This window comes from Falco naumanni, chromosome 9 (assembly GCF_017639655.2).
Source record: "Falco naumanni isolate bFalNau1 chromosome 9, bFalNau1.pat, whole genome shotgun sequence".
Lineage (NCBI taxonomy): Eukaryota > Metazoa > Chordata > Aves > Falconiformes > Falconidae > Falco > Falco naumanni.
Window position 1 is genome coordinate 29,474,082 of NC_054062.1, and position 19,121 is coordinate 29,493,202.

The 19,121-nt window shown below is 40.0% G+C and overlaps 1 protein-coding gene across 1 annotated transcript in view; it reads left to right on the top strand.

Moving 5' to 3' along the window:
* The window catches only part of ARHGAP22 (Rho GTPase activating protein 22), a 151,238-nt gene that overhangs the window by 14,365 nt on the left and 117,752 nt on the right, over window positions 1-19,121 (top strand). Inside the window, exons 2-3 of the mRNA XM_040606954.1 lie at window positions 1,671-1,870; window positions 13,519-13,606. Coding sequence (XP_040462888.1) covers window positions 1,691-1,870; window positions 13,519-13,606 — 268 coding nt within the window. The 5' untranslated portion in view covers window positions 1,671-1,690. The remainder of the gene's footprint in view (window positions 1-1,670; window positions 1,871-13,518; window positions 13,607-19,121) is intronic.

Genomic DNA, 19,121 nt, shown 5'->3' on the forward strand with positions numbered 1-19,121 from the left:
ACTATAATAATTACTAGGAAGAGCTGTACAAATAACACCAAAGTGTATGCGAGGGGAATTATGAGATAACATGCTTTGGAGTAACCTAAAGCTAGAGATTTGATGTCTTTTCAATATAGATGCTAAAGCAAAGGTAGTAGTTTTCCAGTTAAGCAAACCTAATTTCTTTTTAGTAAGAGGGCTGAAGTAGGAGAGGGTTTATATAACTATATGCAAGTCAGGAAAACTGGAAACTGCTGGGAATTGCACGCAATCTGGAGAGTATTGAGTGCTTACAGAAGTATAGATTTTGGAGTTATTAGACTTATTGGTAAGGTTAATTACCAATATGTTGCCTAAGAAACACTACAGTTCCATTTGGAAAAGAAAATTCTTGGGATACTTGTTCTTGTAATACCATATGTTATAATGTGAATGTGGAAAGGAATCTAAGACAGTCTAAACCATATTACAGTTTGGTCCTTGTTGTAAAATGTGACCTGGAATGAGGCAGAGGCAGTTTCTTCAACTAGATCCTTACAGGCTTTTGCAATAGAGATTTAAATGTGAAAAGCCTATTTTCTTACTACATGCATATAAAATAGGGTGCTCCATTTCTTGGCAGTATTGGGGGGCCAGTGGGGAGGAGATGAAGTTCTCGTATTTTTGGTAGTCATCTGCTAGAGGGCACTGTGTTGACAGAAAGGGATATATGAAGGCATAAGGATCTTGGCTTCATCGTGAAAAGTGGTTTTTTATATATTTTGCTGGCATGAAAATGCCTGTTTGAGAGCTCAGACTACAGTTAGTAAGCTTAGAGAATAAGCCTGGATACATCAAAACCTGATTTTAAGTGAATTATGTATTAAGGTATTTTTTAAAATTATTGTTTTGGCTATATAAAAATAATCAGAATTGGAGAGTGCTGGGTTAGTGAAGTGAATCTGAAGTTTGCTAGTAAACTTCCCTAAAGTAGGACTAACACTGTACATGAGCCTAGGTTAAATTCAGCAAGGTGTTTTAAGCAAAAATAAGGGAAGTGTAATTCTGAAGAAGCTATGATACCGTATCAGCACTTCTTATAACATTTCAACTTTCTTCTCTGTTTGTCTTTTTTAATTTCCATTGTGTTTTTCTGCTTCAATGTCATAAATCCCTTAAGAGTGAGGTGACTTTAATTTTTCTGCATAGCTACATTATCTATGCTGGCTGTTCCCCACCCCATGGCAGCTGGTTTCACTGACTGATTATTCCAGTAGTGGTTGCGTGTGGAGTGAGAATATTTTCTTACGCTCTCTCCTTCCTTCTTTTCTGTCTCACCTCACCATGCTTACACATCTTCTCACTGAGCAAATATCCCCTTAGGAGAGAGCAATATCATTATTCCTATGTAGAGCTGGAAGGCAGTAAGCCACAAAGAAATGTAATACAAACTGTAAAGGCCTTGGTGGAGGTATCATATCACTTAAGATTGTTATAGTGAGTAGTACCAAAAGGCTGGTGTTTGTCTTTTGCATGACTATAATGAACTTGAATGTACACCCTGGGAAAAAAAAGTACCTAATCAAGAGAGAGCCTGCACATAATGGTCTGTCCATGTCAGAGAAGGAAGTACAGAAGAGTTATTTAGCCTCTCTGTATGTTATTATTCTTATTCCTTTCTTTCCTTTACTCTGTAATTGGTTTTTCAGCCCGATCAAAGAGTTTGGTGATGGGTGAACAGATTGGGCCTCCCTCCAGACCTTCTTCTCCAAACTGTCAAGATCGTGTGCTGAAGTGTGGCTGGTTGAAGAAACAAAGGAGCATTATGAAGAACTGGCAGCAGCGGTGGTTTGTGCTGCGTGGGGACCAGCTCTTCTATTATAAGGATGAAGAGGAAACTAAACCTCAGGTATGACTGGAGAACTGTAGGGTGTATTGGTTATGACTTCTACGTGGGTCACAGTCACTGCTTTGACTGACAGCTTTTCTGTTGCTCTATATCCTAGCCAAAACCATACACACTCAAGGAGGTTCAAAGGCAAGAGATGTTGCAGGGAGACCTGGCTACTACCTAGGCAAGTAGTAGAGCTTGTGAGAAAGTTAGAAGGTGTTTATTTACCCACTAGGACATGCTGACCTGTACATTTTAGTATGGTCATCTATGAGACTGGAGTTTGACAGGAAGAGCTATGAGTTCCAGATTGCTGAGGCAGGAGTGAAAAACCTTGCTTAGTCAGCTGGGATTCATTATCTCCCAACTAATTCATTGTTTTGCAGAGAGGTGAGCCAGCTGCTTAGGGTTAGTTTGTGTGGGTAGAGTATGTAGGTTTTGTTACATGCCTGCATGCAAGACTAGAGAATGGGCTGTAATATGTGTTTTAGCATGTTTTATATATACCTGGGAGTTACTGCTTTTCTATGGAAACTTTGAGGAGAAAAAATTTACATAAGGTTGTGTGCTGTCTGGGTTTGGATGGAAGGCTATGTGTGTGACAGCAAAAACTAATTTAGCAGACTAGGGAACAATGTGACCTTCTACAATGGGGAAAAAATTAAACTGTCTGGAGTTTGCCTTTATCAAAACTTTTATGCTTTATGGAGCATGGATGAAAGAGAACACTTTTCCTTGTGGAAACAACTGGTCAAGTCCAGTTGTGCAATATGTATTGGACAGTGTCATAGAGCCGTCCCAAAGTAGACCATGGAATGAAAATGGACAGAGGAAAGAGATAGGATCGGGATGTGTAGGAGCTAACAAAAAGAGAAGAGGTTAGCTGGTGGTTAAATAATTTAATAATAACCAATAAATGCTACTTGAATAAATCGAACCACAGTAGGGCTACTTAAAATGGTAAGTTTAGATCAGCTGTATCTGTTTGTCCATGGGACAACAAATGTGTGCAAGAAACCTTTCTAAAGCACATTTAGTTTTGTGAAAGGCTTAGGAGATTCTAATCAATTATGTTTTGAGAAGCTGTAGAGCAGTTTGCTGTTGATAAAGGGTGATAGACAGTCACCATGCAATACTCTCATGGGTATACGACATTTAACTTGTAACTTTTTGGTAGTGAACATTTTGAACAGCTTTTAATAAAGTGAACATTTTGCACAAGTATGTCTCTCTTAAGCCAAGTGTGAATTAATGGAATTTTTAACTACTTGCTGCTTCATATGTCTTTTGTGAGTGTGTTGCTGGTCTAGAATCAATTTCTTATAATTAAATGTGATCCTCTAAAACAGTGCTTCTACATCTAGGGTAAGTAGAGCTGAGGATATTGCAATTGTTGGTCTGGAGTCATCACTAATTTCAGGATGATTTTCTGCTTCTCTGACCCTTCTGTATCTACAGCACTTGTGGGGTGAGGGGGGTGTGTGTGTGCTATGGGATGGAATAAAGCTTACAGCTTAGATGAGGAATTTCTTGTTCAATTTCTTCAATATGCCTGTAAAATATTCTTGCAGCATTTGTGCTAAGGGCTTTTCTAATTGCTGTAGTACATTATGCAGCATATTTCATGTAGTCATTGTTTTGACTGTCAGTCCTTTAACAAGAGTCATTGAACAGAGAGAACATAACTGAATAGGGCCTGTACTGCTGCCTCCTGATGAGTCAGTACAGGCATTAGTGTGACAGACAGCCTGGGTAATATCATCACCATCCACACACTCGTTATAGCCTATTATTAAACTGCTTGATACAGCTGTGTGCTTAACTGTTACACATAAATTTCATTGTAGAATGAGAATGGTAATGAATTTTCCCTGACATGTGCATGGTAGATGTGTGAGGATGTTGGCTCCATCTTATGTCCTGCACTGACCTTGTGAAGTATTTGGTCCATTGTTATGGATAGCCTGTTGTGTAAAGGCTAGAGACTTGAACTCAATGATGTAACCTGTTGCTGCTCAGGACTCTGCAAGTAACAGCTGGATTTTGCACTTTCAAGACAAGCACCTTATCTTCCTATACAATGCATGGGGGGAGCTGGGCACTTCTGAACTGTATCAGTGAACGTGATGAGGAAGGAGCTGCCTCATGTTGACATGTTGAAAAAGGGTTTCCTTTTTGAGGTCAAGGTTGCTGTACATTTATCACTGGGGGAAGCCATTTGGCATAGGATCGTACACAACCTTGCCACAACTATCCTTCTAACAGCTGCAAACTAGAATTCACATTTGACGTCAGCTAGGACTGTATGCATCTCACAGGTGAGATCTACTTTTGGAACCTGTAGATAGCTATTGCTTGGGATTCTCTGAAATGAAGGCACAATGGTACAGGCATGCCCATATATCTTAGGAAGACAGCTGTGAACCTTAGAGATCTTTGTTACAGGCCATGTAGATGTTTTCATAAGTTGAATTTAATCTCTAATTTCCTTCAGCTCTAAAGGTACTCATGCTTCTTTTAAATCTTTCTGTTTTAAATATTAAGTATGGCTCACAAGCTTGTGTGCATAAACTAAATCAATAACCACTGAAATTTCCATTTCTCTTCTGCTTACTTGATTATTTATATGAACTCTAGAAGAGGATTGTATTCTTATTCTTTATCTGGCAAAGTAAAATAACATTTATGCCATAATGTTTCAAAACAGAAACCTTAAACGCCTTTTTGTTAATGGATGTTATATTGTTTATTTTTATGAAAACCTGTGCTTCCAGGTCCTTAGAGGGAAGTGTAGATATTCTTCCCTTGAAAGTAATGCTGAACAGATGGAGCTATAATCTAATGGTAGAAGACTGGCATAGGTTTACTGGAGTGACAAGAAGTTATTCTGTGATCTTAATGGATCTAGTACTGTTGAAGGTGTGTGTGTTTGTGTGCTGTATGACGTAATTGCACTTCATCAGACTAATTTCTGTGCCAAAGGTTAGAGGGTGAACTTGCAGCCATTGCTTTTCTTGAGTATTTTCTCAGGTGCCCCCATGAGGAAATGGGGAAGGGAGAACTGACTGGCAAAGAGCTTTTCATGCTCATTCTAACTCTGTCAATATATATGTGGGTTTTTAAAGTACCTTTAGGCTTGTTTCTGTTCCCAGGGTAGGAGGGAACATATGCCCCTCTCCAGTTTCCAGGGGAACAGAAGCCACTCTGCAGCTAATTCATTAACCTTTCTTTCAGCGTTGACTTTGTATGAAGGCTTTAGTGCATCTGCAGTGGGCTTGAATTTTGCGCTCTAGAAAACAGTGGAATTTTCTGGAATGTGTTCTGGCCACTAGACTGTAAAGATGATGATGTGTATTCTATACCTTTTTGAAATAATTTGTGATGCACATAAGATTTTGTCATGTTGCCTTTCTAGTGTTTTCCTGGTATCTTTGGAATGCCTTCAGCATATCTTCTAATTTCAGTGAACTTTAAAGTCAAAATGTAGGACAATAAGATTGGGAGGGAAGAGTGCTAGCAGTTTATTCTATTCTGTTGACTTCTTACTTTTCCTTCATTTTAAAACTCACAACCATTCTAGATAAACCACTCGGTAGGAAATTTGCTAAGTACCCTTGTACACTGCGTCCTTCCACAGTCTTACCTTTTCACTAGGTAGGGGACAGGAACCGGAGCCCTGACACTGTTGTGCAGCACGACCTAGAGAATCTACTAGAGAATTAGAGCCAACTCTATTCTAGTTAGTGAACAGAGGCAGCAACAATGTGATCTCTGTGTAACAGACTTGATAATGGAACACCTGAAAAGGGAAGCAAGAGTAGCATTGTACCTGTATGTGTAATATGAAGTGGGGTCATAACACGCAAACTTGGTAAATATTTTTATTCATTACTCTGGATGCCTGGAGAATACTCATTGAGGTTGGTAATGGGAATTAACTAGCTGTTAGGTAATACCTAGTAACAGCAGGACTTTTTTCCCTCTTCTCCAAGGGGTTTGCATGAGCCTGCACATCTCTGTCCTCTCAGATTATTCATGAGTGTTCTGATAATTTCTTGTCAGTAAAGTCCACCTAGTGTCTGTCTGTTTTCTCTTAACAATCTGTGGTGCACTTTGCAAGGTGAAGGAGTAAAGCTGTACTTACACATGAAATGGACTGGAATTTCAGCCTCTTTCAAGTAATTGTAGAGAATATTAGCTGCTAATGAAGAGATTCACACACACACACCCCTCCCCCCCCCTCCCCCGTGTGTTTTTTTTCCTTGCAGGAACAGAGAGCCAATGCCTGGAAAACCTTTGAAATAACCAGTCTTTGCTGTTCCATCTACTCCACAGCAATGTGTCGGCTGGACAGTTGCTCTTACCCATACTTGTTGGTTCTCTTTTAACCCTCTGGTCCAGTGTGATATGTAGGTATATCTTGACTAAAAAAAAAAAAACAACACCAGAAATCTATTATAACCTTGGTCTAGAGGTTTCTAAGATGTATTCAGTCTTCTGTTCATTTCCCAGTACTGTTTCTAGAAGTTTTTAAGGGTTGCTATTCACAAAATATTCCCCCAAACAAAATCCAGCTCCAGTAATGCTAGTGGGAAATTTTCCATTATTTTACAAAAATTTTACACTTACAAAAATGGATTGTTGGATAATTTCAGGTGGGGTCTTACTCAAGAAGGAAGTAAGGGTTTTTTTGGGGCAGGTGGAGATCTGACAGTGTCAAGAATAGAGGAGAGATGAATAGTAAAGTTATTTTCTCCAAAATCTGCATTAATTTTTCCTTTCTTTTGAAAAAGTATACATTAAGCAGAATGTTAATATTGCTCTGAGTGTAGGAAGAATGTAAACCAGCAAAAAGAGCAGGGTTGCTAGTGCCTTGGTGGTAGCCCAGGCTAGATATCCTACTAATCTCTTCTGCCCTTAAAAATCTATGAAACAGTCTGAGACTTACATAGCTCCAGAAAGTAGCTGTCTTATTTATACTGTTCCCAGATATTGATGAAGCTCAGGCATGCCAGATCCTTAAACTTTTTTCCAGTGGTCTAAGAAGATACACTTTTCCTGTCACTTGGGGTGGAGAAGTGATTGCATGGCAGTAATTTTGCAAGTATCAGGATATTAACTGATCATAGTAACCGATGTGCATGGCCTTACATGGTAGCAAGTCAAGTAATTTGACTTTTTCTTGAAAATGAGTGAGCTCAGTGCATCCATGGTTAACCTACTACATGTTGTTGATGCTGTCTCTTTTTTTTGTTTGTTTAGCCTCCATATTTTTCAGTGGCACTAATTTAAATCATGCTTCCAGAAATAAGTCTAGCATTGAGGTTATTATGGAGTGACAGGTGGGAAAAGAAAACTGTGTTCTGTGCCTTCAATATTTCTCCAGTTGGTGTCCATCTTTAAAATATTCAGTGGTTGTTCCTCTCAACAACTGACACCAGTGTGGCTGTTTTGAGATTTCTTCAGCCTGAAATACGCAGAGTACATCTCCAGTAATGGCGGTGGATGCAATAGTCTTCATGCCTCTCCCTTTCAAATATAACTTAAAGATTCAAATTCTCTTTAAAAAAAGGAAGAAAAAAAAAATACCACCTTTTTAATTATATAACTCTTTTTCAAAGATCTTGAACTGATCCTGTAGACTCAGTTTCCTTTTGTGGAAGCAGCTGCAGTTACAGGGACATTGTCAGTATCCTACAGACAGAAGAACTGTGACGCAGACAACTTGGCTGTTAGGTTAGCATAACACACCAAAGTTGTAGTTGGGTATTTCCTGTGGCACAGTAGATCCAAAGTACCAGTTTGAGAATGAGTCTCTGGAAAGGATCATTTGTTGTGGCTGGAGTGACAGCATTGGTTTTCTAGCCATTGAGGTTGCAGAAAACTTTTGAGTATAGCTGATGCAGAAATGTCTGCTGGCAGCCTGAGCCAGCAAGTCACCTTTCTTATCTATTATTGATACAACTGTTATTGAGTGTCTAGATGATGAACAACAGAGGTAACAGAGCTCTTCTACCAGTTCATGCTTGTGTAGCTCTGGAAGAGTTCTTCACAGACACTTAGGAAAGCTTCTTTTGTCATTTTGCTCTCTGTCCTCACCTGAGACATGAGGTTCTGAGACAACTGACTTATCAGTTGAACTGTGGGGTCTATCCTTAGCCTGCTTTAAATATAAGAGAATTTGACTTTCATCCCTTTCACTGAGACTAAGGCTAAGTCTGGTTGTGGGCTAGCTTGGGCTATTTTGATCCTTAGAATTTGGGGTTGGAGATAATTCATTGATATAAAGCTGTTGCAGAAATTTTGTTCCATGCTCAGCTAAAATCAAGATTCTTGTGTAGTCAGTTCATCATCCTTAGACTGGGATTCAGATATGTATAACTGAGAGCAGATTTGAGTTCCACTTTTCCTCCCCTCCCATCTTGTAAACATCTTTAATAGTGACTAATGTGTTAAATGTAACAGTATGAGAATTAGGATGATCAGTGCTCTGGCACCAACTGTGCGTGTTGAGGGACTCTGTCAAGAAAAGGAAGCTTCCCACTCATGTTTCCTGTGTTACAGTTTTTCTTTACCAAATCCTGGCTCTACGGAGCCTGGTAGAGGGCAGGACTTCTAAATTGGTCTCAATAGGGAGGACTACAGTAATACCTTTAAGGTATGAACACCTGTCCTCTCAAGAGTCTCCTTCAAAGCATGCAAGGTGATGCTATCATCAGACATTGGATTTGAATATTCAGCTTACTGGAAGGTCTGTAACCTATTGCTTGTGCCTTGAGCTGTTGAGCCATTTCAGGCTCCCAAAGCCTGAGGGAGGGAGGAATAACTTAGTTGTGAACTGAAGTTTATTTCTGGGGCACGCTTTGACATATAACAAGTTAGACCTTAGGGAATTAAAACTGATTTAATCCATCATTAATTTATTTCCCAAGCAAGATTACTAATGCAGTCTGAGTGGCTGCTTGACAAGGACACATCAATCCTTTAAATTTAGTAATGTCTTTCTACCAGTGACAGCAACTGTCAGAATTGATACACCCTCCCTGCTAAGATGAATTAGTTTTTTTCCTACCTTTTCAGCTTTTTTTTATTTAGACTTCTCCATAGTGTGCCAGGCAAATTGGACAGCTGTGAGCTAAGTAATCCATTACCCTCCGGAGAAGCCTAAAAGGCTTCTAAAAGGACTTACTATATAAGATAGAAGAGCTCAGCGCAGTTAGCTGACATGTGTAGAGAGAAATGCACAAGAAGCTGGTCTGAAGATCTTTGCTGTATATACACCTATGACCTAAAAATACTTGCCAGGGGTGAGCCTAGGTTGCAGGCTTTTCTTGGTTTCCGTAAGTAGAGTAAGCATCCTTCAGATTTCCTTTATGAAAAATCATTCCCCTAGTTGTCTTATTTCCCAGCTCCTGCAGTTGTTATGTTACCAGCTCAACTTGCAACTCCATTGCACAGCTGAATGAGGAGCACACTGGTAAGGACAAAGTAGCTATACTGGTGTACGGTTCCCATTGCCACTGTGGCTGCAGCAAGTACTGCATTCCATCCACTGTCTTGTGTGTGGTAGTTTTTCTGTTTATTTTTTAAATGAGCTCTGCTACATAGTGATCTTTTTCTTTTCCATTTCATCAAAGATGGGTAAAATGAAAACAAGAAACAGGTCACTTCAATGAGAACTTTCTACAGAATATATGAAATCACATTTGTTCTGAAAAGGATCAAAAAAAAGGGTATTTTGTGTGGGAAATGCTTTGGTTTAGGGTGCTAGTTGAAGCAGTTTATGCCTCTGAAATCTCTTCTAAAGTAAACATCGCCCTCATGTACCAAAGGTGTGACTCACTGAAGCAGGGGCAGGTGACATTGCACCATATGGTTCCTTGAGCATGGAGAAAGTCCATTTGCTTAGTTCTGTTGCAGGAGAAGGGTGACCCAAAGCAAGGAAATTACAGCCACTGGAATGCACTGCAGTGTGAGATTTTGCTTTAACACTTTGACTTCATCACTGACTTCAGTTTCCTGCAGAAAGATGGGCCTTCTGAAACTCTGTAGTTTGACAGAAATTTTCTATGAACTGTCACTGCTCTTCACTGAGTGCAGAGTGTATCTCCTGGTCTGTATATACTGCTGTACACCGTCACCATTCCATATTGTAAACAACAAAAAGCTGGCATGTGTATTCTTGGATTTTGCCTAAAATATGTGTGACCTGGCTATACGTATTTGCCAAGTTTACTATTTCAGGCTGAGGGAAAGAACCCTCTATAAAAGTGTGACTTATTCTGAAATAATACAGGGCTTGTTTCAGGGTCCTGAGGTCCCCTTATTATAAATGTGAAGTTTAGGTAACTATTGCAAATGGGGGGTTGCTTGCTTTATACCATTGGATAAGGAAGGCCTCGCTTTTATTCTGTGCTGGCTTGTAGGCATATCCACTTTGAGACTGGCTAGTTTTATTTAGAGGGCTTCTTAAGAGAGGATTGTGCTTTAAAAGAAGAGACAGTAACTAACTGTATCTTTAACAACTTTTCATTCAACAAAATGTAAGTAGGTTCTCAAAGGAAAGCAGCTGTTAACATTTAGAGAGTTACATCTTCTGGCAGAAAACAACTATTGCCAAATTGCAAATGATACCTGAAGCTCTGAAAGTCTGATGAGCTGGAATTCACTGATATTGTATTAGTCTTTATTGCTATATGTACATTTCTAGCTTGTGTTAATAAGATAATGACCAACAAAACTATCTTAAGAGCTCCCCCACCCCAGCCCAGCCAACTTCATGATTTTCAGGGTCCTTCCTTGTGGCTTCTTGGCATTCTTGTCTTAGGCAGTTCTGTAATCCTTTCTATTTTCAATTGTGCAACTTGGATATTTAATTTTTCTTCTGCTTGTGCTACCATTTCCCTAGGGATGGTCCACTTACTCCAAAAAGCAGGAAGAGTTTGAATTTCTATTTGGAGTATTAAAATTTCAGGTTCTGTTCTTCATAAAGAAGCTTTTTTAAAAGACTGGAAGGGACACAGTTCTTTATTTAGTTATCCACATGCCCTTATCCATGTGCTTCAGCCTCAGGTTGACATAGAAGCTACTTTCTTCAGTCTCTTCAGGGATCTTTGTTCTGTGGTAAGGCAAGCACATGCTTTACATTTAACAGTTTTGTTCACTTTACCATTGAATATGGTGTCCCTAGGAGCTTGCTATGAAACTACTTTAAAACCTGTGCATTCAGTATGAAGAAGAGATGGGGAGAGAGCACAGATGTCTCAGTACATTCAATTAAGCTATTTTTGTTTCAGAGGGCTACCCGATAGAAATGAGACTGAGAAAAGCAGTCTTCCTGCTCAAGTCAAAAGTTGAGACTGCTTATTGTCAAAGCATCCTAAGCTTTGGGTAAAAGCAAGATTCAGGGACCTGTCTTTGAAAATCATACTGTGTTCAGTTGACCACTGTTTGGTCCTTGTTCTGGCTGACATAATATTCCATGACACTACCTCTACTTTGCATGAATTTTGTGAGTTGCGGTGTGCATGGTGCTTGAATTTCCTTGGGAGATTTGCTCTTTGCTTTCTGGCAGAAGACAGTTTATCTATGGTGGTAATTGGTGGTATCACTTTAATTTTCCAGGATGCTGTTGTCAGAAATATTTTGCCATTTTAGACAGGTGGTCAGTGATACGTGGATAGGGAGACCTTATCCTTTTAGAAATTCCTGTTTCACAGGTGATCTGATCTTACTAAGAAGCTGGGAATTCATGGTGGAGGTTACACTGTGGAGAGGTGCTTCTCTGCCCATCTGCCCCACTCTCTTGTAGTTCAGCCCTTTACCCACTCCGCACATGATTACATAGGCACTAGCCTGCAATATGTCATTAACTGCAGTAGTTTCATGAATTCTAGGTGACGGGGATTCTCTGCTCTAGAATGTTGACGTGGCTTATCAAGAGGAACTAAATAAGAGTCTATAGCCTGATGCCAGTGTAGCAAAACCCAGAAGCAGGTTGCTGAATCTATACTGACATAGCAGGTTGAGATCTATCTTGTGAAGAACAAATTTGAGTATGTGAAACATTTTCAGTCTGCAATGAACAGATCCTTTCAAAGCAGCAAATGTTAGTAGTGTGAATTGTTAGAACTGGAAGGTCAACTTGTAAACCTCCATGATGCAGAGCTTATTTCCTAGCTGAGGTATTTTCAATCTCAATTATTACTGTTGTACTTTATTTGTAGTAGTTTTTGCATGTTCTGTGTTCAATGAAAAGTGTAAAACTTAATTTACATTAATGCAAGCTGGCTCCCTGGGTTGTTAGAGTGGTTTCTCCAAACAAAGCATCTGTAGGAGAATGTATTATTAAGCGGCAAAGCTAGGGAAGTTATGTTGTAACAGATATAATGAAAAATAATACAACTGGCTTTTCTGTTCTATGGAGAAGGTTGCAAAGGTCATATGATGGGTTGTCTTCTATTGATTGAAATCCTGGATTGTCTTTCGCATGAGACACTAATGGTGCTACTCAGTAATATGGATCTGGAAGCTGACAAGGAGCGTAACTAGGATTCATTTTGATTGCCAATGTTATGATGCTCCAATGTGTCTCAGGTTTGGCTGTTGCCAAACTGATTGGAGAACATGTAACTGCATGTTTAATAGAGCTATGAGTGAAAATAACTGACTGAAACAACTTTTTCTGCTGAGCAGAAGATAATGGTTTGGACCCAGCTTCCATTCCAGGGTGGTTCAGTGCAGGAGTAGGAACTGCTGATTATGTTCTTCATGGCTTAAGTCTTGCAAGTCCCAGTTCTTACTGCATTTTATCTGTCTTATTGTGTGTATGACCTAAAGAATGCTAGCTGGAAGTCCTTTAAAATGTCAAAAATCAAACTAAAAAAGTGGAGAAACAATGAGTTTTAAATAGTGTGTTCATTCTTGTTCCACCTGTGTTACTGGACAAGAGCTTCCTGTGATCTCTTTTTTAACTTTTCCATAGATGAAGATAATTTTGTTCACTTTGAAGATACTATGCCACCAGCTATGCAGAATTCCCAAACTGGAATATGTTGTGTTCATTATACTTGGGCTCAAGGTGAAAATTAATCTGAATTCTGGCAACATTTGAACTTGGGAAGTAAAAGGGCTCAGATTCCTTGCTAGGGAAACTGTCTCCTGGATTAAAAGGCAATCCTGTTGCCTTACAAACCGAAATTAGCTGTTCTCCTTTAGGTGTGTCCCTGGGAGCTTTTGTGTACTGAGAATCTCTGGGAAATGGGCCATTTTCTTCAGTTGCAGAAGTAAAGATCTAGAACTTCAACCACCTCATTGCTGTAGGCTGTAACCAGAAATTAAAGGGTCAAGGAAGAGTAAGATGCAATGTGAAATGATGCTTTTGCAAGGGATGATTAGTTATGGAAACCAAGGAGAATCATGTATGCATGCTCAGAGTATGGTTATTCTAGAGAAAAGATAATTTGATCAGAAGTGTCCAGTGTGAGAGAAGGCACGGATGAGGCAGGTGCATGACCAGCTCAAACTTTTCTTGCTCAGAAATGTGGAAAGGAAATGGGCTTAATCAAAGAGTGGGGCTTAAATTTGCTGTATCCATTACCTTTGTCTCCTTTTCCTTACTTTCTTCATTGCCTTTCCTCTTTCACTGGTGTTTATGTCCCTTACAGGGTCTGATACTACTGCAAGGCAATCAGGTGAATGAGCTGCCACCTAATCCTGATGAACCAGGGAAACACCTCTTTGAAATTGCCCCAGGTACGCCATCATTTTCTTGTACTTTCAACATAGCCATCTCATTCCCATCTGTTGTCATTAATGATAATTTAACTGTACTAATCACTTCTAAGTGTTCTGATACATTAGGTAGATTATCTAGAGAGATTGGGAAGTGGGACTTGATAGACTATGTAGTGTTCTTTGTTTTGGATTTAACTGCTGCCATGGTACCTCATGAAAATAGTAGTTAAGATACATAATGCTCCTTGATTTTTCTGTGTGGAGGGGACTCCTGCCTGGTGGTCTCCCAAGCTTGTGGTTTTCTGGTTGTGGGAGAAGCTGAAGCTGACATGGAGCACAGCACAGAACTTAGAGAAAAAGGGTAGGCAGTATCTGGATGTAATTTCATTCTTGTATACTAGTCCCCCACAATTGGGGGTGGGGGTAGGGAAAGCAGCAGATCAGTGGGTGGAGGGAGAAGAAAAAGAGTTTTTAGAAGTTCCGAACTGTTTCACTTTTATCCAAAAGTTTTAAGAGAATAGATGATCTGCCATGAAAGAGAAGCTGACATTTTGTTAAGTAGAAAAAACTAATGATCTGTCCAGCATAGTCTAAATGTAAAACTTTTGAAATTGTTTTAACTCCCATGTAAATTCTACCTGTGGACTGGTTTGGTATCTCCAGGGTATACTTAGAGTTAAGTTCCCTATTGCAGCAAAAGAGCAACTGACTTTATTCAGTTCTGTTTGTACTTGGGAGAGGATTCATCCCTGTGCATATATTTGAATGCAGTATATTTTGGACATAGATTCAGGTGGCAGGATCTACAAAGAAGGCGGCTGTTGCACCACTAGCAATGTTAGACCAGAGCAATAAGAAAGAACTGGATTAGTCCTTCCACAGCCGTCTCCCAATACGTGAAGACTGAGTTCCTGGAAGCAAGGAGGGAGACAAATGTGACTATGGCAAAAATTATGTCACTGCACTGGCTCGGTCATGCTTTATTTCATAGTAAATTTCTCCTGCATGGACTACTTGTCCATACTTCTTGGTATTGTCTGTTTCCCCATAGTGTTGGTGCTATTGATAGGGTAGATAACAGTAATATTTTTTTTTTTTAAATAAAATGGACAGCACAGGGAACATCTGTCCTTATAGTTGAATGTTGGTGTTGTGGAGGCAGGTGTACTTTTACCTGTGTCTTTGGGGTCTTTTTTCTTACCCTCTAATCAGGCTGGCTTAAAATGCCTGTGTTGCACGTGTATCTTGACACAGTATCGGGCAGTGCAAGGAGAATGGGCAGTACTGCAAAGTTTTCAATTATATAAGCAGGCAGGTTTTGCATTAACTTAGTCACGATATTCTGTTAGACACACAGGAAGCTACTTGGGGAGAAGACGTTTGTTTTGGTTTTCTCTTCTTTACAACTGCATGCTATCTGTTAATGCCTCCTTTTTCTTATACTGGACCATGCTTTCATAGGCAGGGCCCCACAGACAGCACGGCACTGGGCTCACAGTGTTCCTTGCATGGAAGATCTCCTAGGAGGTTGCATTCACAGTCTGAATTTGACACATCTTATGTGCGGTTTTCCAAAGATTGTGAGCTGTGTAGTTGTAGAAGGACTGTGGACCTGGGATGCGAAAGCACTGGAGTGGTTGTGACTGTGAATGATCCCACGTGTTCTGTCAGTGACCTGAGATATTTAACTGAGCCACAGACCGGCTTGGTTGTTTCCTGCAGATTTGAGTTTGCCCCCTGATTCAGGGTGGGAAAACGGTCATTCTACATTTCTTGCCCAACCTGTCATGTTATATTACTGTAGGCTGCAAAAGAATTGTCCTGAACTGCAGGTGGCTGTTTCTTCAGTGAAGCTGGTAAAGTAATGCCATGTGGCTACTTGAAAGAGGCTATCCAGAAGGGTGGAAAAAAAAAAAAAAAGACTCTGTTCACAGCATAGTTGTGAGTCCCAGGACACCTGTGTTAAGCTTGTGGTTTTGACATTGTCCTTCTCTGTGTACCCTGGGAAAACTATTCAGTCTTAACACACCACTGTCCTGCTGCAAAATTGAAATGTTTTGCCTCCCTTGTAGACCTAAATCCATTCACATTTGTAGCAAACTTAGTTGCTATGTGGATATGTGGATAGCAAATACCGAAAAATGCTATAAATAGTCAACATGGAATGTGACTCAGCACAGACGTCACTGGAAAATGTGGCCTGAAGAGTTCCTCATTCTGTTCACAGTACACTTATTCTGTGCTGGTTTTGGCATAAATGCCTTTTCTTTTTTGCATGTGTTCTGTAATGACTGGTTGGTTGCCAGCCAGGCTGCCAACTGGTGGTTGCCAGCCTGCAGAACACCCACATAGTGAACAGCTCTTAAACAGATGCCAGATAGGAAGGGGAGCACGAATGATCTTGCAGGACCCAAATAATTATTTTCCATCACTTCCTGTCTTCCCCTGTGTCAGATGTATGGCCATGATCATACCTCTACCTAACTGTGCCTCAGTTCTCCCAGTGTAAACTAGGACTATACAGTTTCTATAGGGATGATGAGATTTTATTTTAAGTCATCTTAACTAAGTTGGGGATCTTGTGAATACAGGTACATTCCATAGCTGTAAATATATATATATGGGATTTTACTGTGCTTGTAAGCAGCAGGCTTTAACTGACAAAATTACAAATGGAGTGCAGCATTCCTAAAATGTTCCCGTAGTGTCCTGTGATACCAATTTGTATGGCAAAGAGGAGAAGCTGAGATCTCTCAGCAAGGAAATGTTCAAAGCTTTAAGTCTGTGGTACCAGTTACCTCCAAAAACTTATTTCATTATCAATAGCTAAGGCTTTCAGCATCCTTGCTGCTGGAACTGTTGCTGAAATCTTCTCACCTTTCCTCTGCTGTAGGCTGTGTAAAGCTTGGCTGTGGGAGCTGCTTCCTCAGAGTGCAGGGACTAGAGCAACAGCATGTCCTGCGCTGTAACAGAGCATGTATTGATTTTCTGCTGAGTAACAAGAACTAATGATGGGCATTGTGTATTATTCACGTTTCACCAAGTTAATTTCTAAGCTGTATAGTGCAGCTGGGAGAAGGGTTAACTAGGGACATGAGAGACTGTAGAACAGTTCTACAGTCAAACCAGTGTTAGAGCTGGTGGCACAGGACTTCCTGAAATACCTCCTGTGGCAGAAATGTCCTCTGTCCTCTTCTCTGGAAAAAGTAAATGTAATTTTCTGAACCCTTTTAAACATGTTCATGCTTTCCTTCTCACAGCTAGTGAAGTTCAAAGCAGAATGGCAGGCTAAGCTGTGGGTTCAAGTTGCTCTTGCTCTGGCACTCATTAGCAGGTGGTGGGAGTGTTTGTATAAAATTATCAGGATAGTATAAGGTCAGATGCAAACCTTTAACCATTTAGGGTAATCATCACACAGCAGCTGGTATTTCTTGAAGGAAATAACCACTGTATGTTGCTTGGGAAGAGGAGTCAAAATCTGTTAACACAATCAACAGCTGATTCATTACTAGGGCAACAAAGGAATCATGTGTAGCCTAGTGTTACAGTACATCTCAGAGTGGTGTAATGCACTGTGTAAGATGGACAGGAATGGATTGCTGACAGTGTCTTAAGGAATATTGATGGCTTAAATGCTCCTGAGGTCTCACTTTTTAGGAAGCTGATGCTTTTAATGCTCTGCAGCAAATAATCTGCCTAGTTTTATTCTCTGGCTTCTGCACCACTATGAGATGAGATGCTCAAGTTTCTCTGCACAGTCAGAGATAATTCTCTGATATAGTAAGGTTTTCAGAGTCGAGGGAGTGGTAAAAAGGTTCAAAAGTTAGGAGGTGAGAAGTGTTGTCTCTTTATAGGTATGGCAAGGTTTATTACCAACTGACTGGAGAATAGCTTTTCTATGTAGAAAACCTGGTGACTTTTAAGGAGATTCTTCTACTCTGCTTCAGACTGGGTTTGATTGATCTATTCATGAAGGGCAAGAGGGAAAGGACATAAATACGAACAAGAAATTTTCTGTGGATTACCTGACACCTCTTTGGCTAACATACTCTCCAGTGCTGCAGGAGAACCAAGTTTCTGTACCACTGGGCTTAGACCAGGAACCTGAATCTGTCTCCTGCATAATGGGCAAGTGCCTTCAGTAGCTACTGTTCCTTTTTTTTTTTTCTGGCCGAGATGGTTTTGCTTCATTTTTTTATTATGAAATCATTCTAGACTAATGCTGTAGTCCAAAGATGATGTGCCTTTCTCTGTTTCAACAACCTGGTATGTTATGGTGGAAAGCAGCTTGAAAAATTCCAAGCCAAAACTCATGGTACACATCTTGGTGTCTGCTTATCACTGATGACACCTAGTTTCTGTTTCTTGCTTAGCACTTTCTGCCAAGGTGAACAGTGACAGCTTTTAGCTGGGTCTTTCTGTGAAAATAAACTTATCACAAAACTCCATTCTTAGTTTGATTTCACTGGAAACTGTTGATGAAGGGGTTGATCTTGTTTTTCCCCTTTCCTCTTGGCTTCTTCCCCAGTATCTAATCACATCTCTCACTTCACCTCTTATGACTGAAAAAACCAGGTTACTTTTTGTGCTCCAATTGAGTACCACCAGCAGCCCTCTCTTTAGTGAGGCAGTTGAGTCTTCTTCAGAACTGTTGTCTCAGACTTTTTGCAGACAGCCAGAGCAAAGATGACTGCCTCTACTTACACGTAGAAGATTATTTTCAAAACTTTAGAAGTCAGAACTCTATGGCATGCTCTTCAGTTAAACACTGAGCTCAGTATAGGCAGCTTGCCCTTGTGAATGGGACCTGCATTCAACAGTGACTCCTTTAAAGTTGGATTAGTGGTTGCATTCTGCCAGATGTTGACTGGGGCACAGTAAAATGTCTCATCCAGGAACTTTTGTGCAGGGTTTATATAAAGGCTATTTCACTGCCTTGTTTGTGCTATATAACAAGTAGGAAAGCAAGACACATAGAATCAGAAGGCGAGAGTCCTATCTTACAGGGACAATAACTGTTGACTACTTGTTCTGTAGGGAGGAGGTCAGTGTCATTGGTAGCATCTTACAGAGAAGTTGAACAGGCAGCTTGTTTGTCTTGTCCCGGTAGGTTGAATAATGCCTACAAAGCAGTCTACTCTGGTACACTTCTGTGTCCCAGGTGATCAACACTAATTAAGTTATTTTTGTGGACTTTTTATCTCAGTTCCTGTTGAGATGGTATGTAATTAAAATACCTGGAGGGGAAATCAGAAATTCAGACATTAAAAATTATTCCATGTTCTGTATTATTCAATGCAAATTGCAGTTTTAACTAACAGTAGGAAACTGAATTTGCTGCTGGTAATTGAATTTTCTCTTGAAGTCTACAGCTGATAACCAACTGTACATATCGAAATACATGATAATGTTGATATTTGAGGGGTTTATTTAGGTTCCTGGGATTTGACATTCAGCATATTGACTAGGGAAATGGCAGCAAAATAAAGTAGTTCTAGGTTCTACTAGAAAGAATGAGACTATGTAGTTTCAG